We start from the raw sequence: 27,221 nt of genomic DNA, 5'->3' as shown, positions 1-27,221 counted from the left end.
GATTGCAACTTTTTCTTTTTTGAGGGGTGGAGGGGGGAGAGAACAGTATTCACATGATAAAATAGAGGAACAATGGCTTTTAGTCATGTTGATGATCTTGATGAACTCTCCTCCTTTCATAAAAAAAATGCAGATATCCATTTCAGGTGAATTGGGGCCATTTCAGGCATTCAGTCGTCTGACCTCAACATTGCAATGTATAGGGTTGGATCCTTTGTTGAGGACTGTGTTACAGCTGAGGAGTTTGTTGAGGACTATGTTACAGCTGAGGATGTTGTTGAGGACTATGTTACAGCTGAGGAGGTTGTTATGGACTATGTTACAGCTGAGGAGGTTGTTGTGGACTATGTTACAGCTGAGGAGGTTGTTGAGGACTATGTTACAGCTGAGGAGGTTGTTGTGGACTATGTTACAGCTGAGGAGGTTGTTGTGGACTATGTTACAGCTGAGGAGGTTGTTGTGGACTATGTTACAGCTGAGGAGGTTGTTGAGGACTATGTTACAGCTGAGGAGGTTGTTGAGGACTATGTTACAGCTGAGGAGGTTGTTGTGGACTATGTTACAGCTGAGGAGGTTGTTGAGGACTATGTTACAGCTGAGGAGGTTGTTGAGGACTATGTTACAGCTGAGGAGGTTGTTGAGGACTATGTAACAGCTGAGGAGGTTGTTGAGGACTATGTTACAGCTGAGGAGGTTGTTGTGGACTATGTTACAGGTTGTTGAGGACTATGTTACAGCTGAGGAGGTTGTTGTGGACTATGTTACAGCTGAGGAGGTTGTTGAGGACTATGTTACAGCTGAGGATGTTGTTGAGGACTATGTTACAGCTGAGGAGGTTGTTATGGACTATGTTACAGCTGAGGAGGTTGTTGTGGACTATGTTACAGCTGAGGAGGTTGTTGAGGACTATGTTACAGCTGAGGAGGTTGTTGTGGACTATGTTACAGCTGAGGAGGTTGTTGTGGACTATGTTACAGCTGAGGAGGTTGTTGTGGACTATGTTACAGCTGAGGAGGTTGTTGTGGACTATGTTACAGCTGAGGAGGTTGTTGAGGACTATGTTACAGCTGAGGAGGTTGTTGAGGACTATGTTACAGCTGAGGAGGTTGTTGAGGACTATGTTACAGCTGAGGAGGTTGTTGAGGACTATGTAACAGCTGAGGAGGTTGTTGAGGACTATGTTACAGCTGAGGAGGTTGTTGTGGACTATGTTACAGGTTGTTGAGGACTATGTTACAGCTGAGGAGGTTGTTGTGGACTATGTTACAGCTGAGGAGGTTGTTGAGGACTATGTTACAGCTGAGGATGTTGTTGAGGACTATGTTACAGCTGAGGAGGTTGTTATGGACTATGTTACAGCTGAGGAGGTTGTTGTGGACTATGTTACAGCTGAGGAGGTTGTTGAGGACTATGTTACAGCTGAGGAGGTTGTTGTGGACTATGTTACAGCTGAGGAGGTTGTTGTGGACTATGTTACAGCTGAGGAGGTTGTTGTGGACTATGTTACAGCTGAGGAGGTTGTTGAGGACTATGTTACAGGTTGTTGAGGACTATGTTACAGCTGAGGAGGTTGTTGTGGACTATGTTACAGCTGAGGAGGTTGTTGAGGACTATGTTACAGCTGAGGAGGTTGTTGAGGACTATGTTACAGCTGAGGAGGTTGTTGAGGACTATGTTACAGCTGAGGAGGTTGTTGAGGACTATGTAACAGCTGAGGAGGTTGTTGAGGACTATGTTACAGCTGAGGAGGTTGTTGTGGACTATGTTACAGGTTGTTGAGGACTATGTTACAGCTGAGGAGGTTGTTGTGGACTATGTTACAGCTGAGGAGGTTGTTGAGGACTATGTTACAGCTGAGGAGGTTGTTGAGGACTATGTTACAGCTGAGGAGGTTGTTGAGGACTATGTTACAGCTGAGGAGGTTGTTGTGGACTATGTTACAGCTGAGGAGGTTGTTGTGGACTATGTTACAGCTGAGGAGGTTGTTGAGGACTATGTTACAGCTGAGGTGGTTGTTGAGGACTATGTTACAGCTGAGGAGGTTGTTGTGGACTATGTTACAGCTGAGGAGGTTGTTGAGGACTATGTTACAGCTGAGGAGGTTGTTGTGGACTATGTTACAGCTGAGGAGGTTGTTGAGGACTATGTTACAGCTGAGGAGGTTGTTGAGGACTATGTTACAGCTGAGGAGGTTGTTGAGGACTATGTAACAGCTGAGGAGGTTGTTGAGGACTATGTTACAGCTGAGGAGGTTGTTGTGGACTATGTTACAGGTTGTTGAGGACTATGTTACAGCTGAGGAGGTTGTTGTGGACTATGTTACAGCTGAGGAGGTTGTTGAGGACTATGTTACAGCTGAGGAGGTTGTTGAGGACTATGTTACAGCTGAGTAGGTTGTTGAGGACTATGTTACAGCTGAGGAGGTTGTTGTGGACTATGTTACAGCTGAGGAGGTTGTTGTGGACTATGTTACAGCTGAGGAGGTTGTTGAGGACTATGTTACAGCTGAGGAGGTTGTTGAGGACTATGTTACAGCTGAGGAGGTTGTTGTGGACTATGTTACAGCTGAGGAGGTTGTTGAGGACTATGTTACAGCTGAGGAGGTTGTTGTGGACTATGTTACAGCTGAGGAGGTTGTTGAGGACTATGTTACAGCTGAGGAGGTTGTTGTGGGCTATGTTACCCCCCCCCCCCCTGATTTCCCCCCCCCCCCCCCCCCCCCCCAATGTGCTGCCCCACACAGAGTGAGTGGGACCAGGGTATACTAAACAGACTTGAAGAGTGGTGCTGATGGATGGGGGACCAAACATAAACTTAGAGGACCAAAAAAACCACCACTTTTTAAAATCTCTCTCACTGACTAAATAAACCCAGTGGGTCTGTGATGCATTGAGACATCAGTCATGATGGATACAGGCATTTTAAAAAGCTGAGCAGATTTAAACCTACTGTTTGCATTTATCCAATACATACAGCATTCAAATCTTACCCTGGGAGGTCCAGAGTACTGCTGCTTTGGCTTCGAATTTGAATTTGAGGGACATACAGCATTGTCATATTCTGTGTACTGTATCTCTGACTGACACAGTATTGTTATATTCTGTGTACTGTATCTCTGACTGACACAGTATTGTTATATTCTGTGTACTGTACCTCTGACTGACACAGTATTGTCATATTCTGTGTACTGTATCTCTGACTGACACAGTATTGTTATATTCTGTGTACTGTACCTCTGACTGACACAGTATTGTTATATTCTGTGTACTGTACCTCTGACTGACACAGTATTGTTATATTCTGTGTACTGTACCTCTGACATACACAGTATTGTTATATTCTGTGTACTGTATCTCTGACTGACACAGTATTGTTATATTCTGTGTACTGTACCTCTGACATACACAGTATTGTTATATTCTGTGTACTGTACCTCTGACTGACACAGTATTGTTATATTCTGTGTACTGTACCTCTGACAGACACAGTATTGTTATATTCTGTGTACTGTACCTCTGACTGACACAGTATTGTTATATTCTGTGTACTGTACCTCTGACTGACACAGTATTGTTATATTCTGTGTACTGTACCTCTGACTGACACAGTATTGTTATATTCTGTGTACTGTATCTCTGACTGACACAGTATTGTTATATTCTGTGTACTGTACCTCTGACTGACACAGTATTGTTATATTCTGTGTACTGTATCTCTGACTGACACAGTATTGTTATATTCTGTGTACTCTACCTCTGACTGACACAGTATTGTTATATTCTGTGTACTGTACCTCTGACTGACACAGTATTGTTATATTCTGTGTACTGTACCTCTGACAGACACAGTATTGTTATATTCTGTGTACTGTACCTCTGACATACACAGTATTGTTATATTCTGTGTACTGTACCTCTGACTGACACAGTATTGTTATATTCTGTGTACTGTACCTCTGACATACACAGTATTGTTATATTCTGTGTACTGTACCTCTGACAGACACAGTATTGTTATATTCTGTGTACTGTACCTCTGACTGACACAGTATTGTTATATTCTGTGTACTGTACCTCTGACTGACACAGTATTGTTATATTCTGTGTACTGTACCTCTGACAGACACAGTATTGTTATATTCTGTGTACTGTACCTCTGACAGACACAGTATTGTTATATTCTGTGTACTGTACCTCTGACTGACACAGTATTGTTATATTCTGTGTACTGTACCTCTGACAGACACAGTATTGTTATATTCTGTGTACTGTACCTCTGACAGACACAGTATTGTTATATTCTGTGTACTGTACCTCTGACTGACACAGTATTGCTATATTCTGTGTACTGTAACTCTGACAGACACAGTATTGTTATATTCTGTGTACTGTAACTCTGACAGACACAGTATTGTTATATTCTGTGTACTGTAACTCTGACTGCTTTTAAATCATATTTCTAGACCTGGTTCAGTGGCGTCTTCTACTGGTGATGTGAGAGAAGAGTTGATGTTTCCCATCTTTCTACTGTTGCTATCACACGTCCAATAAATAGTGAAGACATTGCCAATAACATAATGATGTGTTAAACAGTGGTCGATGCTAAAACTGCCCAGTTGAAGTTCTGAGTCACCTGTTTGACTCGTTGCTGGGGCAACACTGTTTATGACGTCAGGTGCAAGTCATGAATATGCAGGTTTGTTACGTATATCGGAAAAAAAAATATATATATATTTTTTTTTCTTAAAAGGTGAAATAAAACTTGAATATTTCCTTTTCTGTCATTCATTTCTATGTCAAGTTTATTTAATCAGAACAGTTACATACATGTATGCTACAATAGATAATCATGTTCAAATGAAGGCATGTAAAAACGTTGACTAGTTTTTTGTTTCTTCTGTCATTTTATACGTATCACCGTCTAGACATATAACGTTGACTAGTTTTCCGTAATTTATATATGTTTAGCACCATGGAAACTAGTCTTATTTAGGCTATATCTAGCAGATTATAAAAGTGAGGCATGCAGTGTAACAAAGAAATATATATATATAGAGAACATGTGCAGCTGTTGATACTATAAAATATAAAACAGAAAATAAACAAATATTATTATTGACTAAAACACTGAAGTACAAACTGGGGGGTGGATGCGTTCGTTGACTCATTGAGGAGGATCGAAGAGTTGGTCTTTTACAAAAGAAAATCCCCCCATGTGTTGAGGAAGGTGGGTGTTACTGAAGTCTACCAGGAGGAGGCGCTGTAGGATGGCTTGTGATCGTGACAGACACCCAATTCAGGGTCCATAGATCTGTAACTATATAGGATAGATATGACCATATGGTTACAACTTCACCTTGCCATTGTGTGTGTTACTTCCACCGGTCGTTGCCCAGATGAACCCCCCTGTGTGTGTGTGTGTGTGTGTGTGTGTGTGTGTGTGTGTGTGTGTGTGTGTGTGTGTGTGTGTGTGTGTGTGTGTGTGTGTGTGTGTGTGTGTGTGTGTGTGTTACTTCCTCCGGTTGTTGCCCAGGTGAACCCCCCTGTGTCCAGACACACAGCGGAAAGTGGCAGGCTGGACGTCCCAGTACTTAACGAGGTTAGAGAACAGACTGATGCCCGTATACAAGGTCTTCTTAACACTGGAACGTACAGGGCAGAAGTCATTCACCCCCACACTGCTGATGCTGTTAGCATGGAGGTACACCACCTGGGGGAATAGGGACCGATTCATCAATCAATTAGTCAATTACACCACCTGGCAATTAATCAATCAATTAGTCAATTACACCACCTGGGGGAATAGGGACCGATTCATCAATCAATTAGTCAATTATACCACCTGGGGGAATAGGGACCGATTCATCAATCAATTAGTCAATTACACCACCTGGGGGAATAGGGACCGATTCATCAATCAATTAGTCAATTACACCACCTGGGGGAATAGGGACCGATTCATCAATCAATTAGTCAATTACACCACCTGGGGGAATAGGGACCGATTCATCAATCAATTAGTCAATTACACCACCTGGGGGAATAGGGACCGATTCATCAATCAATTAGTCAATTACACCACCTGGGGGAATAGGGACCGATTCATCAATCAATTAGTCAATTACACCACCTGGGGGAATAGGGACCGATTCATCAATCAATTAGTCAATTACACCACCTGGGGGAATAGGGACCGATTCATCAATCAATTAGTCAATTACACCACCTGGGGGAATAGGGACCGATTCATCAATCAATTTGTCAATTACACCGCCAGGCAATTAATCAATTAGTCAATTACACCGCCAGGCAATTAATAAATTAGTCAATTACACCACCTGGGGGAATAGGGACCGATTCATCAATCAATTAGTCAATTACACCACCTGGGGGAATAGGGACCGATTCATCAATCAATTAGTCAATTACAGCACCTGGGGAATAGGGACCAATTCATCAATCAATTAGTCAATTACACCACCTGGGGGAATAGGGACCGATTCATCAATCAATTTGTCAATTACACCGCCAGGCAATTAATCAATTAGTCAATTACACCGCCAGGCAATTAATCAATTAGTCAATTACACCACCTGGGGAAATAGGGACCGATTCATCAATCAATTAGTCAATTACACCGCCAGGCAAGGAATCAATCAATTAGTCAATTACACCGCCAGGCAATTAATCAATCAATTAGGCAATTACACCGCCAGGCAATCAATCAATTAGTCAATTATACCGCCAGGCAATGAATAAATCAATTAGTCAATTACACCGCCAGGCAATCAATCAATTAGTCAATTACACCGCCAGGCAATTAATCAATCAATTAGTCAATTACACCACCTGTTGGTCTCAAGTTTAGGTTTATGTAGCGTGCTGAGGTAATCTGAGGTAAATAGAGGTTAAGTTCAGTCCCATTGCTACTCGGATACTCTGTCTGGCTATTTGTGAATGTCTTAAAGATTCCCACATAGCTAGTATCATAGAAGCAATCATACTTGAAGATATTTAGGAATTTGTAGCCTATATTATCGTAGCACAGGGATGTCAAACTGTTTATATATATATATATATATTTCGTTTTCGTTTTTTTGTTGTTTTTCCTTTCAATTAAGACCTGGACAACCAGGTGAGGGGAGGTCCTTACTGAGACCTAGGCAACCAGGTGAGGGGAGTTCCTTACTGAGACCTAGACAACCAGGTGAGGGGAGGTCCTTACTGAGACCTAGACAACCAGGTGAGGGGAGTTCCTTACTGAGACCTAGACAACCAGGTGAGGGGAGTTCCTTACTGAGACCTAGACAACCAGGTGAGGAGAGTTCCTTACTGAGACCTAGACAACCAGGTGAGGGGAGTTCCTTACTGAGCCCTAGACAACCAGGTGAGGGGAGTTCCTTATTGAGACAACCAGGTGAGGGGAGGTCCTTACTGAGACCTAGACAACCAGGTGAGGAGAGACCTAGACAACCAGGTGAGGGGAGTTCCTTACTGAGACCTAGACAACCAGGTGAGGGGTCCTTACTGAGACCTAGACAACCAGGTGAGGAGAGTTCCTTACTGAGACCTAGACAACCAGGTGAGGGGAGTTCCTTACTGAGACATAGACAACCAGGTGAGGGGAGACCTAGACAACCAGGTGAGGAGAGTTCCTTACTAAGACCTAGACAACCAGGTGAGGGTAGTTCCTTACTGAGACCTAGACAACCAGGTGAGGGGAGTTCCTTACTGAGACCTAGACAACCAGGTGAGGGGAGTTCCTTACTGAGACCTAGACAACCAGGTGAGGAGAGTTCCTTACTGAGACCTAGACAACCAGGTGAGGAGAGTTCCTTACTAAGACCTAGACAACCAGGTGAGGAGAGTTCCTTACTGAGACCTAGACAACCAGGTGAGGAGAGTTCCTTACTGAGACCTAGACAACCAGGTGAGGGGAGTTCCTTACTGAGACCTAGACAACCAGGTGAGGAGAGTTCCTTACTGAGACATAGACAACCAGGTGAGGGGAGTTCCTTACTGAGACCTAGACAACCAGGTGAGGGGAGTTCCTTACTGAGACCTAGACAACCAGGTGAGGGGAGACCTAGACAGCCAGGTGAGGGGAGTTCCTTACTGAGACCTAGACAACCAGGTGAGGGGAGACCTAGACAACCAGGTGAGGGGAGTTCCTTACTGAGACCTAGACAACCAGGTGAGGGGAGACCTAGACAACCAGGTGAGGAGAGTTCCTTACTGAGACCTAGACAACCAGGTGAGGGGAGTTCCTTACTGACACCTAGACAACCAGGTGAGGGGAGTTCCTTACTGAGACCTAGACAACCAGGTGAGGAGAGTTCCTTATTGAGTCCTAGACAACCAGGTGAGGGGAGGTCCTTACTGAGACCTAGACAACCAGGTGAGGGGAGTTCCTTACTGAGACCTAGACAACCAGGTGAGGGGAGTTCCTTACTGAGACCTAGACAACCAGGTGAGGGGAGGTCCTTACTGAGACCTAGACAACCAGGTGAGGGGAGTTCCTTACTGAGACCTAGACAACCAGGTGAGGGGAGTTCCTTACTGAGACCTAGACAACCAGGTGAGGGGAGTTCCTTACTGAGACCTAGACAACCAGGTGAGGGGAGTTCCTTACTGAGACCTAGACAACCAGGTGAGGAGAGTTCCTTACTGAGACCTAGACAACCAGGTGAGGAGAGTTCCTTACTGAGACCTAGACAACCAGGTGAGGAGAGTTCCTTACTGAGACCTAGACAACCAGGTGAGGAGAGTTCCTTACTGAGACCTAGACAACCAGGTGAGGAGAGTTCCTTACTGAGACCTAGACAACCAGGTGAGGAGAGTTCCTTACTGAGACCTAGACAACCAGGTGAGGAGAGTTCCTTACTGAGACCTAGACAACCAGGTGAGGAGAGTTCCTTACTGAGACCTAGACAACCAGGTGAGGAGAGTTCCTTACTAATTAGTGACCTTAATTAATCAATCAAGAACAAGGGAGGAGCGAAAACCCATCAGACACTCTGCCCTCAGTGGAATGTGTTTGACCCGTGTTATAGCAGAATGGTATGACTGTAAAACAACACAACAATGCTGAGCACACAAATCAGTAGTAAAAACTGTTTCAAGTTATTGTCGGAATTCCCCACAGGTGACTAACCGTATCTTACCTGTAGATAACGAAGTGAGTTTAGACCAGGCGGGACCTTCTTTAGTTTGTTGTTATCAAGGTGGATTTCGCGGACGTTGGGTATACTGGCAAAGCTTCCATTCTCAACAAACTTGATTTGATTGAAGCCCAGTCCTAATCTGTAAATATCAAATCAAAGTTTATTTGTCACGTGCGCCGAATACAACAGGTGTAGTAGACCTTACAGTGAAATGCTGAATACAACAGGTGTAGTAGACCATACAGTGAAATGCTGAATACAACAGGTGTAGTAGACCTCACAGTGAAATGCTGAATACAACAGGTGTAGTAGACCTTACAGTGAAATGCTGAATACAACAGGTGTAGTAGACCTTACAGTGAAATGCTGAATACAACAGGTGTAGTAGACCTTACAGTGAAATGCTGAATACAACAGGTGTAGTAGACCTCACAGTGAAATGCTGAATACAACAGGTGTAGTAGACCTCACAGTGAAATGCTGAATACAACAGGTGTAGTAGACCTTACAGTGAAATGCTGAATACAACAGGTGTAGTAGACCTTACAGTGAAATGCTGAATACAACAGGTGTAGTAGACCTTACAGTGAAATGCTGAATACAACAGGTGTAGTAGACCTTACAGTGAAATGCTGAATACAACAGGTGTAGTAGACCTTACAGTGAAATGCTGAATACAACAGGTGTAGTAGACCTTACAGTGAAATGCTGAATACAACAGGTGTAGTAGACCTCACAGTGAAATGCTGAATACAACAGGTGTAGTAGACCTCACAGTGAAATGCTGAATACAACTGGTGTAGTAGACCTCACAGTGAAATGCTGAATACAACAGGTGTAGTAGACCTTACAGTGAAATGCTGAATACAACAGGTGTAGTAGACCTCACAGTGAAATGCTGAATACAACAGGTGTAGTAGACCTCACAGTGAAATGCTGAATACAACTGGTGTAGTAGACCTCACAGTGAAATGCTGAATACAACAGGTGTAGACCTTACAGTGAAATGCTGACTTACAGGCTCTAACCAATAGTGCAAAAAAAGGTATTAGGTGAACAATAGATAAGTAAAGAAATAAAACAACAGTAAAAAGACTAGCTATATACAGTAGCGAGGCTATAAAAGTAGCGAGGCTACATACAGACACCGGTTAGTCAGGCTGATTGAGGTAGTATGTACATGTAGATATGGTTAAAGTGACTATGCATATATGATGAACAGAGAGTAGCAGTAGTGTAAAAGTAAGCTTTCAGATACAGAATCTAACTTATAGGTGTAGTTTGTGTTTTTACACATTTACATCTCAGTAGTGTTTTTACACATTACATCTCAGTAGTGTTTTATACATTTACATCTCAGTAGTGTTTTTACACATTACATCTCAGTAGTGTTTTATACATTTACATCTCAGTAGTGTTTTATACATTTACATCTCAGTAGTGTTTTATACATTTACATCTCAGTAGTGTTTTTACACATTACATCTCAGTAGTGTTTTATACATTTACATCTCAGTAGTGTTTTATACATTTACATCTCAGTAGTGTTTTATACATTTACATCTCAGTAGTGTTTTATACATTTACATCTCAGTAGTGTTTTTACACATTACATCTCAGTAGTGTTTTATACATTTACATCTCAGTAGTGTTTTATACATTTACATCTCAGTAGTGTTTTATACATTTACATCTCAGTAGTGTTTTATACATTTACATCTCAGTAGTGTTTTATACATTTACATCTCAGTAGTGTTTTATACATGTACATCTCAGTAGTGTTTTATACATTTACATCTCAGTAGTGTTTTTACACATTACATCTCAGTAGTGTTTTATACATTTACATCTCAGTAGTGTTTTATACATTTACATCTCAGTAGTGTTTTTACACATTACATCTCAGTAGTGTTTTATACATTTACATCTCAGTAGTGTTTTTACACATTACATCTCAGTAGTGTTTTATACATTTACATCTCAGTAGTGTTTTATACATTTACATCTCAGTAGTGTTTTATACATTTACATCTCAGTAGTGTTTTATACATTTACATCTCAGTAGTGTTTTATACATTTACATCTCAGTAGTGTTTTATACATTTACATCTCAGTAGTGTTTTATACATTTACATCTCAGTAGTGTTTTATACATTTACATCTCAGTAGTGTTTTATACATGTACATCTCAGTAGTGTTTTATACATTTACATCTCAGTAGTGTTTTTACACATTACATCTCAGTAGTGTTTTATACATTTACATCTCAGTAGTGTTTTATACATTTACATCTCAGTAGTGTTTTTACACATTACATCTCAGTAGTGTTTTATACATTTACATCTCAGTAGTGTTTTTACACATTACATCTCAGTAGTGTTTTATACATTTACATCTCAGTAGTGTTTTATACATTTACATCTCAGTAGTGTTTTATACATTTACATCTCAGTAGTGTTTTATACATTTACATCTCAGTAGTGTTTTATACATTTACATCTCAGTAGTGTTTTATACATTTACATCTCAGTAGTGTTTTTACCTTTGTATTTTTTTATATCTGAAAAAGTCCTCAATTTCTACTTTGGTGATCTTGTTATAATCCAAGTGGAGCTCTGTGAGTGAAGATGGGAGGTCTGAAAAAACAGGAAATCACTGTCAGATTACGATGCGCAGTACACTTAAAGCTTTTTTTTTGGGGGGGTGGGGGGAATAAAACTCCTGTAATTTCAACCTGTTCAGGTGGGATGGAGTTTTTTTTGGCCCAGAGCATGACATCACAATCTGATCTGATTATTTTTGACCAATGACCAATGATCTTTTATTTGCATATGTATCCTCCTACTTTGAGGTAAGCTCTAGAGCAGGCCTGGGCAACTCCAGTCCTCAAGGTGCCTGATTGGTGTCACACATTTACCCCAGCTAACACACATGACTCCCAATAACCAACTAATCATGTTAGTTCAGTTACAAAATACAGTTAGTTTAAATGTGTGTTTGCTGGTGATGGGGGGGGGGGGGGGGGGGGTGGGTGACACAAATCAGGCCCCTGAGGACTGGAATTGCACAGATCTGCTCTAGAGTCAAGACGATCCTATCCATCAATCAGGGCTGTGTATGTAAATATACACTGCTCAAAAAAATAAAGGGAACACTTAAACAACACATCCTAGATCTGAATGAAATAAATAATCTTATTAAATACTTTTTTCTTTACATAGTTGAATGTCCTGACAACAAAATCACACAAAAATAATCAATGGAAATCCAATTTATCAACCCATGGAGGTCTGGATTTGGAGTCACACTCAAAATTAAAGTGGAAAACCACACTACAGGCTGATCCAACTTTGATGTAATGTCCTTAAAACAAGTCAAAATGAGGCTCAGTAGTGTGTGTGGCCTCCACGTACCTGTATGACCTCCCTACAATGCCTGGGCATGCTCCTGATGAGGTGGCGGATGGTCTCCTGAGGGATCTCCTCCCAGACCTGGACTAAAGCATCCGCCAACTCCTGGACAGTCTGTGGTGCAACGTGGCGTTGGTGGCTGCAGCGAGACATGATGTCCCAGATGTGCTCAATTGGATTCAGGTCTGGGGAACGGGCAGTCCATAGCATCAATGCCTTCCTCTTGCAGGAACTGCTGACACACTCCAGCCACATGAGGTCTAGCCTTGTCTTGCATTAGGAGGAACCCAGGGCCAACCGCACCAGCATATGGTCTCACAAGGGGTCTGAGGATCTCATCTCGGTACCTAATGACAGTCAGGCTACCGCTGGTGAGCACATGGAGGGCTGTGCGGCCCCCCAAAGAAATGCCACCCCACACCATGACTGACCCACCGCCAAACCGGTCATGCTGGAGGATGTTGCAGGCAGCAGAACGTTCTCCACGGCGTCTCCAGACTCTGTCACGTCTGTCACGTGTGCTCAGTGTGAACCTGCTTTCATCTGTGAAGAGCACAGGGCGCCAGTGGCGAATTTGCCAATCTTGGTGTTCTCTGGCAAATGCCAAACGTCCTGCACGGTGTTGGGCTGTAAGCACAACCCCCACCTGTGGACGTCGGACCCTCATACCACCCTCGTGGAGTCTGTTTCTGACCGTTTGAGCAGACACATGCACATTTGTGGCCTGCTGGAGGTCATTTTGCAGGGCTCTGGCAGTGCTTCTCCTGCTCCTCCTTGCACAAAGGCGGAGGTAGCGGTCCTGCTGCTGGGTTGTTGCCCTCCTACGGCCTCCTCCACGTCTCCTGATGTACTGGCCTGTCTCCTGGTAGCGCCTCCATGCTCTGGACACTACGCTGACAGACACAGCAAACCTTCTTGCCACAGCTCGCATTGATGTGCCATCCTGGATGAGCTGCACTACCTGAGCCACTTGTGTGGGTTGTAGACACCGTCTCATGCTACCACTAGAGTGAAAGCACCGCCAGCATTCAAAAGTGACCAAAACATCAGCCAGGAAGCATAGGAACTGAGAAGTGGTCTGTGGTCCCCACCTGCAGAACCACTCCTTTATTGGGGGTGTCTTGCTTATTGCCTATAATTTACACCTGTTGTCTATTCCATTTGCACAACAACATGTGAAATGAATTGTCAATCAGTGTTGCTTCCTAAGTGGACAGTTTGATTTCACAGAAGTGTGATTGACTTGGAGTTACATTGTGTTGTTTAAGTGTTCCCTTTATTTTTTTGAGCAGTATATTTAGATTTGTATCAACATTTTTTTTGATCAACGCGATCAGACTGGAGGCTCGGGGAAATAATTGATACGAAATATAGGATTTATTTTCATGAAATAAACACACAGTGATTTATTAGACATTCAGTAGATGATTCAAATATTATTATTATTATTATTATTATTATTATTATACTGCATGTAAACATTAAGTACCACGAACTTTCATGAGAAATTCAATGAAGCGGTTCTAAATATGCACATGGAATAAAGTCACCCGGAAATGTCAGATTTAATTAAATGTGGGGTAGTATTGAATGTCTTCAGTATTCAAGATGTCCAGCATGTATCGGGTATCAGCTGTGAGCTTGGCTTGTTATTGGTAGATTTACCTTTAGGTACAGCTGTGAGCTTGGCCTCCGCGATCCTGATGTACAGGGTTTCCATGCCGTCGAATGCTCCCAGCTCGATCCCGTTGTTAGCTAACGGATTAGCACTCATCTCTGGTCAGAAAAAAAAAAAAAACATACAGGGGAGTTTAGCCTTGTATGACGCTTTGAACACACGTCTTTCATGAACTCGTACAGATGGCGATCATTAATAACCCTAGATTCATTCTGCCTCAAATGACAAGCCTTTTTATTTATTTTTTTACTCTTCACATTGTGCACTACGGTTGACCCCGAGTGGCATTGGGCTGCCACATAAGGAATAGTGTATCACTGTTGTTCTCAGCCAATAGGTTACCAGGTAACCATTGTAAATAAGAATTTGTTCTTAACTGACATTACCTAGAACGTGCACAGACTTGAGCCCTTTGAAGGCCTCTTTCTGGATGTTGCTGATCTTGTTGTCGTGGATACGCAGCTCCAGGATGTTCCTGGGTAGATTGGCAGGTATCTGTGTCAACTGGTTGTAGGATAGGTACAACAGCTGTAGCCGATCCATGTTACGGAATGCTTTGGGATGGATCTTAGAGATCTTGTTGTTAACAAGGAACAGGGCCTGGGAAAAGAAGATATGTGAAATATATAGCAACTCTTGGAGGTTGACTTGAACAATAACATTGGAACCCAGGAAGTAACAGCTAATGGGGGATCCAAATAAACAGATAATAAATACTTTGACCGATTTATTAAATGCATTCCGGCCCGTCTTAAAACCACTGCGTTTTGGCCAGTCTTTCAAATCAAACTTTATTTGTCACATGCACCGAATACAATAAGTGTAAACTTTACCGTGAAATGTTTACTTACAAGCCCTTAACCAACAGTGCAGTTCAAGAAGAGTTTAAGAAAATATTTACCAAATAAACTAAAGTAAAAAAAATTATAAAAAGTAACACAATAAAATAACAATAACAAGGCTATATACAGGCGGTACCGGTACAGAGTCAATGTGGAGGCTATATACAGGGGGTACCGGTACAGAGTCAATGTGGAGGCTATATACAGGGGGTACCGGTACAGAGTCAATGTGGAGGCTATATACAGGGGGTACCGGTACAGAGTCAATGTGGAGGCTATATACAGGGGGTACCGGTACAGAGTCAATGTGGAGGCTATATACAGGGGGTACCATTACAGAGTCAATGTGGAGGCTATATACAGGGGGTACCGGTACAGAGTCAATGTGGAGGCTATATACAGGGGGTACCATTACAGAGTCAATGTGGAGGCTATATACAGGGGGTACCGGTACAGAGTCAATGTGGAGGCTATATACAGGGGGTACCATTACAGAGTCAATGTGGAGGCTATATACAGGGGGTACCGGTACAGAGTCAATGTGGAGGCTATATACAGGGGGTACCATTACAGAGTCAATGTGGAGGCTATATACAGGGGGTACCGGTACAGAGTCAATGTGGAGGCTATATACAGGGGGTACCGGTACAGAGTCAATGTGGAGGCTATATACAGGGGGTACCGGTACAGAGTCAATGTGGAGGCTATATACAGGGGGTACCGGTACAGAGTCAATGTGGAGGCTATATACAGGGGGTACCGGTACAGAGTCAATGTGGAGGCTATATACAGGGGGTACCGGTACAGAGTCAATGTGGAGGCTATATACAGGGGGTACCGGTACAGAGTCAATGTGGAGGCTATATACAGGGGGTACCGGTACAGAGTCAATGTGGAGGCTATATACAGGGGGTACCATTACAGAGTCAATGTGGAGGCTATATACAGGGGGTACCGGTACAGAGTCAATGTGGAGGCTATATACAGGGGGTACCATTACAGAGTCAATGTGGAGGCTATATACAGGGGGTACCGGTACAGAGTCAATGTGGAGGCTATATACAGGGGGTACCATTACAGAGTCAATGTGGAGGCTATATACAGGGGGTACCGGTACAGAGTCAATGTGGAGGCTATATACAGGGGGTACCATTACAGAGTCAATGTGGAGGCTATATACAGGGGGTACCGGTACAGAGTCAATGTGGAGGCTATATACAGGGGGTACCGGTACAGAGTCAATGTGGAGGCTATATACAGGGGGTACCGGTACAGAGTCAATGTGGAGGCTATATACAGGGGGTACCGGTACAGAGTCAATGTGGAGGCTATATACAGGGGGTACCGGTACAGAGTCAATGTGGAGGCTATATACAGGGGGTACCGGTACAGAGTCAATGTGGAGGCTATATACAGGGGGTACCGGTACAGAGTCAATGTGGAGGCTATATACAGGGGGTACCGGTACAGAGTCAATGTGGAAGCTATATACAGGGGGTACCGGTACAGAGTCAATGTGGAGGATATATACAGGAGGTACCGGTACAGAGTCAATGTGGAGGCTATATACAGGAGGTACCGGTACAGAGTCAATGTGGAGGCTATATACAGGGGGTACCGGTACAGAGTCAATGTGGAGGATATATACAGGAGGTACCGGTACAGAGTCAATGTGGAGGCTATATACAGGGTATTACGGTACAGAGTCAATGTGGAGGCTATATACAGGGGGTACCGGTACAGAGTCAATGTGGAGGCTATATACAGGCGGTACCGGTACAGAGTCAATGTGGAGGCTATATACAGGGTATTACGGTACAGAGTCAATGTGGAGGCTATATACAGGGGGTACCGGTACCGAGTCAATGTGGAGGCTATATACAGGGGGTACCGGTACAGAGTCAATGTGGAGGCTATATACAGGGGGTACCGGTACAGAGTCAATGTGGAGGCTATATACAGGGGGTACCGGTACAGAGTCAATGTGGAGGCTCTATACAGGCGGTACCGGTACAGAGTCAATGTGGAGACTATATACAGGGGGTACCGGTACAGAGTTAATGTGGAGGCTATATACAGGGGGTACCGGTACAGAGTCAATGTGGAGGTTATATACAGGGGGTACCGGTACAGAGTCAATGTGGAGGCTATATACAGGGGGTACCGGTACAGAGTCAATGTGGAGGCTATATACAGGGGGTACCGGTACAGAGTCAATGTGGAGACTATATACAGGGGGTACCGGTACAGAGTCAATATGGAGGCTATATACAGGCGGTACCGGTACAGAGTCAATGTGGAGGCTATATACAGGGGGTACCGGTACAGAGTCAATGTGGAGGCTATATACAGGCGGTACCGGTACAGAGTCAATGTGGAGGCTATATACAGGGTATTACGGTACAGAGTCAATGTGGAGGCTATATACAGGGGGTACCGGTACAGAGTCAATGTGGAGGCTATATACAGGCGGTACCGGTACAGAGTCAATGTGGAGGCTATATACAGGGTATTACGGTACAGAGTCAATGTGGAGGCTATATACAGGGGGTACCGGTACCGAGTCAATGTGGAGGCTATATACAGGGGGTACCGGTACAGAGTCAATGTGGAGGCTATATACAGGGGGTACCGGTACAGAGTCAATGTGGAGGCTATATACAGGGGGTACCGGTACAGAGTCAATGTGGAGGCTCTATACAGGCGGTACCGGTACAGAGTCAATGTGGAGACTATATACAGGGGGTACCGGTACAGAGTTAATGTGGAGGCTATATACAGGGGGTACCGGTACAGAGTCAATGTGGAGGTTATATACAGGGGGTACCGGTACAGAGTCAATGTGGAGGCTATATACAGGGGGTACCGGTACAGAGTCAATGTGGAGGCTATATACAGGGGGTACCGGTACAGAGTCAATGTGGAGACTATATACAGGGGGTACCGGTACAGAGTCAATATGGAGGCTATATACAGGCGGTACCGGTACAGAGTCAATGTGGAGGCTATATACAGGGGGTACCGGTACAGAGTCAATGTGGAGGCTATATACAGGGGGTACCGGTACAGAGTCAATGTGGAGGCTATATACAGAGGGTGCCGGTACAGAGTCAATGTGGAGACTATATACAGGGGGTACCGGTACAGAGTCAATGTGGTGGCTATATACAGGGGGTACCAGTACAGAGTCAATGTGGAGGCTATATACAGGGGGTACCGGTACTGAGTCAATGTGGAGGCTATATACAGGGGGTACCAGTACAGAGTCAATGTGGTGGCTATATACAGGGGGTACCGGTACAGAGTCAATGTGGAGGCTATATACAGGGGGTACCAGTACAGAGTCAATGTGGTGGCTATATACAGGGGGTACCAGTACAGAGTCAATGTGGAGGCTATATACAGGGGGTACCGGTACAGAGTCAATGTGGAGGCTATATACAGGGGGTACCAGTACAGAGTCAATGTGGTGGCTATATACAGGGGGTACCAGTACAGAGTCAATGTGGAGGCTATATACAGGGGGTACCAGTACAGAGTCAATGTGGTGGCTATATACAGGGGGTACCAGTACAGAGTCAATGTGGAGACTATATACAGGGGGTACCTGTACCAAGTCAGTGTGGAGGCTATATACAGGGGGTACCGGTACCAAGTCAGTGTGCAGGGGGTGCAGGTTAGTCGAGGTAATTTGTACATGTAGGTGGGGGTGAAGTGACGATGCATAGATAATGAAGGTGGGGGGGGGTCAATGTAATAGTACGGTGGCCTAGATAGCGTAGTTTCCAGGCAGGGTACAAACTGTAGCCTACATCTATCTGTCTGTCTGTACAGGCTCTGTGAAACACCCTGTAGAAGGCTTTAAGCCCAAACCATGTCATATTTCCCCTTATAGTATACATAAGCTCTCTCGTCCCCCACCTAAAATAATATGGCTTCTATTTCAATTGAGAGTTTTGGTGCTAGAGGGTCTGAATGTTGCTTTAGGGGACATTTGTACCCCACCCTGGAAAATAATCGATCTAGTTACACAGAGCCTGTACAGACAGATGTAGGTTACAGTATACATTAGACAATAGGATCTCTATGGGTTACAGAACCCATCTATCAGAACCCATCTGAACCAGCATCTACATCAGACAGAACCCATCTGAACCAGCGTCTACCTCAAACAGAACCCATCTGAACCAGCATCTACCTCAAACAGAACCCATCTGAACCAGCGTCTACCTCAAACAGAACCCATCTGAACCAGCATCTACCTCAAACAGAACCCATCTGAACCAGCATCTACCACAAACAGAACCCATCTGAACCAGCCTCTACCTCAGACAGAACCCATCTGAACCAGCATCTACCTCAGACAGAACCCATCTGAACCAGCCTCTACCTCAGACAGAACCCATCTGAACCAGTGTCTACCACAACACTGGTTCAGATGGGTTCTGTTTGTAGTAGATGCTGGTTCAGATGGGTTCTGTCTGTGGTAGACGCTGGTTCAGATGGGTTCTGTCTGATGGAGACACTGGTTCAGATGGGTTCTGTTTGTAGTAGATGCTGGTTCAGATGGGTTCTGTCTGAGGTAGACGCTGGTTCAGATGGGTTCTGTCTGAGGTAGACGCTGGTTCAGATGGGTTCTGTTTGAGGTAGACGCTGGTTCAGATGGGTTCTGTCTGTGGTAGACGCTGGTTCAGATGGGTTCTGTTTGAGGTAGATGCTGGTTCAGATGGGTTCTGTTTGAAGTAGACGCTGGTTCAGATGGGTTCTGTTTGAGGTAGATGCTGGTTCAGATGGGTTCTGTCTGTGGTAGACGCTGGTTCAGATGGGTTCTGTCCGATGGGGACTTATATAAAGAGCTTGAATTTATCGCCAGCTGTGATCGCGAGCACAATCAAAGGACTCGGTGTAAACAACAGTGTTAGCACCATGACACAGAACTTCCATGAATGTGTGATTCTGTCCTAATATGTGTTGCATATAGACTATGCCTAGGGGGGAATGGGTGTCCTGGATGGGAAAAAGTCCCTCCACTCTAAAGTGACAGGAAACAGTGATGAATGTTGCAGTGATGATAAGAGTAGGGAGAGATGTTTAATCGTGCGTTTCTTACGTAGATCTTGTTAATGCCTTTGAAGTCGTCCTCCTTGACCTCTGTGATGTCGTTGTTCTGGAGGTCGATCATTAGCGTGTCGGCGGGAATGTTCTCGGGCACAGAGAGCAACCCTGTGGAGACAGGATAATCAATCAATCGATAAATCAGCTGTGTGTTGTCCACGTCCCCGTAAAGCTAACATCGCAGAGAAGTTGTGAATGTAATGAAAACAGTAGTGGTCCTAGAGTAGAGCCTTGAGGAACTCCAAAATGTCACTGAGCATGATTGCCTCCAGTCCTACATTATCTGAACAGATGAGACTTTCATACAAGTGATACATCAATGCTGTAATTGAATGTTAGGAGCCCATAGCCCTCGCTCTCCCCCAGACTGCACCAGGAGTAGTGAGTGTGTAATATAATGTTAGTAGCCCATAGCCCTCCCTCTCCCCCAGACTGCACCAGGAGTAGTGAGTGTGTAATAGAATGTTAGTAGCCCCTAGCCCTCCCTCTCCCCCAGACTGCACCAGGAGTAGGGAGTGTGTAATAGAACGTTAGGAGCCCCTAGCCCTCCCTCTCCCCCAGACTGCACCAGGAGTAGGGAGTGTGTAATAGAACGTTAGGAGCCCCTAGCCCTCCCTCTCCCCCAGACTGCACCAGGAGTAGTGAGTGTGTAATAGAACGTTAGGAGCCCCTAGCCCTCCCTCTCCCCCAGACTGCACCAGGAGTAGTGAGTGTGTAATAGAACGTTACCTAGATCAGAGCACTGCACCACCCGTAGGGAGCACTGGCAGCCGAAGGGGCAGTCCGTAAGGGAGTTGTCGTCATCGTCGTCATCATCATCGGCGTCCTGCATCATGATTTCATGGTCCCTCATGAAGTCCAAGACGTTAATTGGCTGGTAGGGCTTGGCATGGCCCAGTGCCAGCAGACAGAGCAGCAGGAAGCCTCTCATGGGGAAAACTAGTGGGTCTATAACACAATATGTCACGTAATAAAAACTAGTGGGTCTATAACACAATATGTCACGTAATAAAAACTAGTGGGTCTATAACACAATATGTCACGTAATAAAGACTAGTGGGTCTATAACACAATATGTCACGTAATAAAAACTAGTGGGTCTATAACACAATATGTCACGTAATAAAAACTAGTGGGTCTATAACACAATATGTCAGATAATAAAAACTAGTGGGTCAGATACTTTATTGTCCATTTTCTTGAAGAGAGTCTAAAATGTGTCTTTCTGCTTGATCAGCCAATTTGCCCAAGGTATCTTACACACTAGACACAAGCTTTGAGAAATACCCAAGATGTCTTACACACGAGACACAAGCTTTGAGAAATACCCAAGATGTCTTACACACTAGACACAAGCTTTGAGAAATGCCCAAGTGTTGAAACACATCAGTGATCTGATAATCTGTATCAGGTTTCTGACTATAATTTTCATTGTGTTGCTGTGCTATCTTCCTTTTTGTAGGACTAATAAACAACCAAATGTACAGTACCAGTCAGAAGTTTGGACACACCTACTCATTCAAGGGTTTTTCTTTAATTTTACTATTTTCTACATTGTAGAATAATAGTGAAGACTTCAAAACTATGAAATAACAAAAAGTGTTAAACAAATCAAACTATATTTGAGATTCTTCAAACCCTTTGCCTTGATGACAGATTTGCACACTCTTGGCATTCTGGGGCGTCAGGGTAGCTTAGTGGTTAGAGCGTTGGGCTAGTAACCGTAAAGGTTGCAAGTTCAAATCCCCGAGCTGACAAGGTACAAATCTGTCGTTCTGCCCCTGAACAAGGCAGTTAACCCACTGTTCCTAGGCTGTCATTGAAAATAAGAATTTGTTCTAACTGACTTGCCTAGTTAAATAAAGGTAAAATAAAAAAATGAAATTCTCTCAACCAGCTTCATGAGGTAGTCACCTGGAATGCATTTCAATTAACAGGTGTGCCTTGTTAAAAGTTAATTTGTGGAATTTCTTTCCTTCTTAATGCGTTTGAGGCAATCAGTTGTGTTGTGACAAGGTATATGGGATCTCTTGGAAAAGCATTCCAGGTGAAGCTGGTTGAGAGAATGCCAAGAGTGTGTGCAAAGCTCAATCAAGGCAAAGGGTGGCTACTTGAAATAATCTCAAATATAAAATATATTATGATTTATTTAACACTTTTTGTGTTACTACATGATTCCATATGTGTTATTCCATAGTTTTGATGTCTTCACTATTATTCTACAATGTAGAACCCTTGTGTCCAAACTTTTGACTGCTACTGTATGTCAGATTAAGCTATGATTCTGAGGGTTTTAGAATGACCCTGCAGCTCCTGAAGTCTAAACAGACAAAATGAACTGATGACGTTAATCTTGCTTGACATTACTGCCAAGTCTTTGCCAAAATGATGTCCTGGCCTGCTCTGTAACTATGTTGACACATGTTGTTATGGTTTTTAGACATTACTGCCAAGTCTTTGCCAAAATGATGTCCTGGCCTGCAGTGTAAGGATGTTGATACATGTTATGTTTTTTTGGGGGGGATTGATGATGATTTAGTCTTAAACAGAAAGTTCATATTCAAAGTTAACATTTCTACTTGTTCTGATTCTGATGGTTGATGCTAAAGTAGTTTATTATTTTCTCTCTGCATGTCACAACTTTACCAAAAATTTCGAACTCGATTTATTTGTGGATGGAAGGCATGTCTAGATGAGTAAAAACATGTCAAGATCCACCCTTTAAAGTTCAATCCTAACACTATGGGTGTACCTGCTGTTTCATACGTGTTTTGGGAGAGAGAGAGAGAGACAAAAAACCTCCACCAGTTACTTTTTAAGTCTGTAATCAAGGTTTCCATTAACTATTGTGCAGGAATTGAGACATTAAGAGTCGACGCAAATGTTTTATTGCTTCTTGCTCAATATTCACACTTTATGGCGTTTTACACGTAAGGTTTATACAGAACTAGCTATGTCGCTATCCATTTCTCACACGTTGTCAGATTACACAAGGCCAACAGAAGGGAACAAGTTATCTTCTCACCCTTTCTGAAGGCTAGCTTGAGGGAAGTGGAACAGTACTGTGGGTTAGGGTTTGGGGTTCATTGTGTATGACCATGCTCTGTTCAACATTGCTCCATTCTGCAACCCAGTGCTGTTTCTGCCCACAAGTATTTGGTGGTGGTTCAGAGGCATTCGATAATACTTAACAGCACACAGACATTTGAAACGAAATAACGTGATTCAGTGAATTTGGGGAAAAGTATTCAGATCGCTTGACTTTTTCCACATTTTGTAATAATACAGCCTTATTTTAAAATAGTTTTTTTTTTTTAAAGTAAAAAATCTTAGCAATCTACACACAATACCCCATAGTGACAAAGCGTAAACAGGTTTTTAGAATGTTTTTGCAAATTTATTAAAATAATAAACAGATACCTTATTTACATAACTATTCAGACCCTTTGCTATGAGACTTGAAATTGAGCTCAGGTGCATCCTGTTTCCATTGATCATCCTTGAGATGTCTCTACGACTTGATTGGAGTCCACCTGTGGTAAGACATGATTTGGAAAGGCACACACCTGTCTATATAAGGTCCCACAGTTGACAGTGCATGTCAGAGCAAAAACCAAGACATGAGGTCGAAGGAATTGTCTGTAGAGCTCCGAGACAGGATTGTAGCGAGGGACAGATCTGGTGAAGGGTACCAAAAAATGAAGGTCCCAAGAACACATTGACCTCCATCATTCTTAAATGGAAGAGGTATGGAACCACCAAGACTCTACCTAGAGCTGGCCGCCCGGCCAAACTGAGCAATCGGGGGAGAACGGCCTTGGTCAGGGAGATGACCAAGAACCTGACGGTCACGCTGATGGTCACTGACAGAGCTCCAAAGTTCTTCTGTGTAGATGGGAGAACGTTCCAGAAGGACAACCATCTCTGCAGCACTCCACCAATCAGGCCAGTCAGGCCTTGAGTGGCCGGACAGAAGCCACTCCTCAGTAAAAGGCACATGACAGCCCTCTTGGAGTTTGCCAAAAGACACCTAAAGGACTCTCAGATCATGAGAAACAAGATTCACTGGTCTGATGAAACCAAGATTGAACTCTTTGACCTGCTACGGTGAAGCATGGTGGTGGCAGCATAGTCAGGGTCGAGGGAAAGATGTACAGAGCAAAGAGAGATACTTGATGAAAACCTATTCCAGTGCACTCAGGACCTCACACAGGGGGCAAAGGTTAATCTTCCAACAGGACAACGACCCTAAGCACACAACCAAGACAACGCAGGAGTGGCTTCGGGACAAGTCTCTGAATGTCCTTGAGTGCCCCATCAGGAGCCCGGACTTGAACCCAGTCGAACATCTCTGGAGAGACCTGATAATAACTGTGCAGCGACGCTCCCTATCCAACCTGACAGAGCTTGAGAGGACCTGCAGAGAAGAATGGGGAAAATACAGGTGTGCCAAGCTTGTAGCATCATACCCAAGACGACTCGAGGCTGTAATCGCTGCCAAAGGTGCTTCAACAAAGTACTGAGTAAAGGGTCTGAATACTTATTTAAATGTGATATTTCCGGGGGGGTTTTTTGTTGTAAAAATGTTTAATTAAACCTGTTTTTGCTTTGTCATTATGGGATATTGTGTGTAGGAAAAAAACAAACATTGAATCCATTTTAGAATACGGCTGTAACGTAACAAAATGTGGAACAAGTCAAGGGGTCTGAATACTTTCCGAATGCACTGTATACTCATACTGCCCTACTCTAGAATCAGAAGTACTATGTTTTTGAATACCCAGTTACTGTTTGGTTACAAATAAGCAGATTTTCTACAATTTCTCTCGCATCTTTTATGCATGCAGCCATTTTAATACCGATCATAATTTTGTCCATTTTCCTCTTGTGCATGTCAACGCTGAACCATCAAGAAGCGTATTTAAAGTAAACATTCTTCCCATTCTGAACGTAATGTTGTTTTTTTTGGTGCATCTCTGAGCGATGTTCTACTATCGATTCCCCTGGGTAAATTCATGTCTTCACGTGTATCTGAGGTATTGAATTGATCTCCAAAACGCCTTTCATACATGTCAGATTACAATACTGGCCGATACCATAACGCGGGAGGTTGTCTTCTCTCCAATGAACCATTGATCATATTTTTTTGGGGGGGGGGATATTCCTACCTGGAGAAATGTGTAATTTAACAGAGGGTCTAACACATTTCGCCGCCTCTTCCAGGGGGCATTGCATTGGTGCCGTTACGAAAGTGTCAGACTCGCACATCGATCTGAACATGGAGTCTACAATGGTGAGATTGTAGACTCCTAAATTGATTGTGCAGTTTGTTTAGCCAATTTTATAGCTAATTAGCTATTTCACATGCTGTTGTTGACTTTAGTATTATCGTGTGTAGCTACGTTTGCTAGATAGCTAGCTAGCCAGCCAGCCCATATAGAGCATTGCATTGTGGGTTTTGTAGTCGACTTGAGCTGCAACAGATTTTCACAACAATTTCCACATGTTGCTACCAACTTTATTATTATAACGTCAAAATTAAACATTTGTTCACAATTTTTTTTTTTACTGTTCTCACATATTAGCGTTATGTGACACTAAATTAGAGGGATGAGTGGATTTGGGTGGATTTTTCCTTTAAGCCTGCAACATCAATTGAGATAAAATCACAATCTATTCAAACGTTTCTGAGATCAAGTTCATAAACTCAGATAATGTATCCGTTATTGACGTTTAGCAATAACATTGAGGTAGCGCACCTCAGCAGTCATCAACATACAGTAAGTTCATTCTGAGGTAGCGCACCTCAGCAGTCATCAACATACAGTAAGTTCATTCTGAGGTAGCACACCTCAGCAGTCATCAACATACAGTAAGTTCATTCTGAGGTAGCACACCTCAGAGGACAGTTACCCCCCCCCCCCCCCCACACAGTTTAATTCTATATAACTTTATTGATCCATTCAGGGTGAACTAAGTAAGCTATTGTCAGATCACATCTAAAAAAAACATCCTCTACATATCATACATCTAAAAACATTCTCTACATATCATACAACTCTAATAACGTCACATTGCCCCATACAATAATATACATTTTGTTTAACTCACCTCAACAGTCACTTAGTGTGTTGTATCGTTGTTTTAACTCCAGTCAGATAACCTTCAGGGAGAACATGAACCAAAGAGAGTTACTCTATCCACAAAGGAAGCGGTAGTGTGTAGGAACGGGGAGCGCCGGTCACAGTGGATGGGAGGAAGGTGCATCAGACAGAAACACTAACTCTCTGAATGAAGAATAAACTGTTGCTGCTGCTGCTGCTAGCATGGAGAGCTTGGTTTGAATAAAGACCTATCACTCTCTCTCTCTCTCTCTCTCTGTCTCTCTCTGTCTCTCTCTCTCTCTGTCTCTCTCTCTCTCTCTCTCTCTCTCTCTCTCTCGCACAGATACAGAGATCACCACCACACATCTCTGTATAGCTGGGTAGTCCTGAAAACGCATCGTTACCGGCCAGTCATGTGGTTCTCATCAGTACTTGAAACGGGGCCAGAATTGCCCGTTTAACTTCTCAATGCTTTAGTCTTTATGTACAACTAATGTATCGTCCTACCGGTAGGTCCCAGTCCCCTGCTCCCCAACCCTCCTTCCCTATAAATACCATCCATAGGTGGCCTGGTGCCATGTTAGATATTATACATACATTTTTATTCTGCTGAACAGTCATCAAGAAGACTGGTGGTTGTTGTTACATAATGAAAGGAACATGTTTTTTTTCTTCCTCAATGGACCTGAAGAAGCCGAGAATGGATGGAGGGGGTCTGTCCTGCAAGTGTCTCTGAGACGCTCAGAGTGACTTAGAGGAGAAGCAAGTGTCTCTGAGACGCCCAGCGTGACTTAGAGAAGCAAGTGTCTCTTGAGACACCCATCGTGACTTAGAGAAGCAAGTTTCTGTGAGACGCCCAGAGTGACTTAGAGGAGAAGCAAGTGTCTCTGAGACGCCCAGCGTGACTTA

General features: G+C 43.5%; 2 protein-coding genes across 2 annotated transcripts in view; one reads left to right on the top strand and one right to left on the bottom strand.

Moving 5' to 3' along the window:
• cenpp (centromere protein P) overlaps positions 1 to 27,221 on the top strand; it is a 191,083-nt gene that overhangs the window by 99,660 nt on the left and 64,202 nt on the right. The gene's annotated exons all lie outside the window — the stretch shown is intronic.
• Positions 4,784 to 26,681, bottom strand: aspn (asporin (LRR class 1)). The gene is made up of 8 exons (XM_045705649.2): positions 26,320 to 26,681; positions 20,938 to 21,156; positions 20,204 to 20,316; positions 14,638 to 14,851; positions 14,239 to 14,349; positions 11,706 to 11,799; positions 9,164 to 9,302; positions 4,784 to 5,709 (listed from the first exon to the last, which is right to left on the bottom strand). The coding sequence occupies exons 2-8, from the start codon at positions 21,137 to 21,139 to the stop codon at positions 5,509 to 5,511; spliced, it is 1,074 nt and encodes a 357-aa protein (XP_045561605.1). The 5' UTR covers positions 21,140 to 21,156; positions 26,320 to 26,681; the 3' UTR covers positions 4,784 to 5,508.

The sequence above is a fragment of the Salmo salar genome, chromosome 22, assembly GCF_965601325.2.
Source record: "Salmo salar chromosome 22, fSalSal1, whole genome shotgun sequence".
Lineage (NCBI taxonomy): Eukaryota > Metazoa > Chordata > Actinopteri > Salmoniformes > Salmonidae > Salmo > Salmo salar.
Note: the sequence above shows the minus strand (reverse complement) of the source record. Positions and strands in the feature narration are given on the sequence as shown.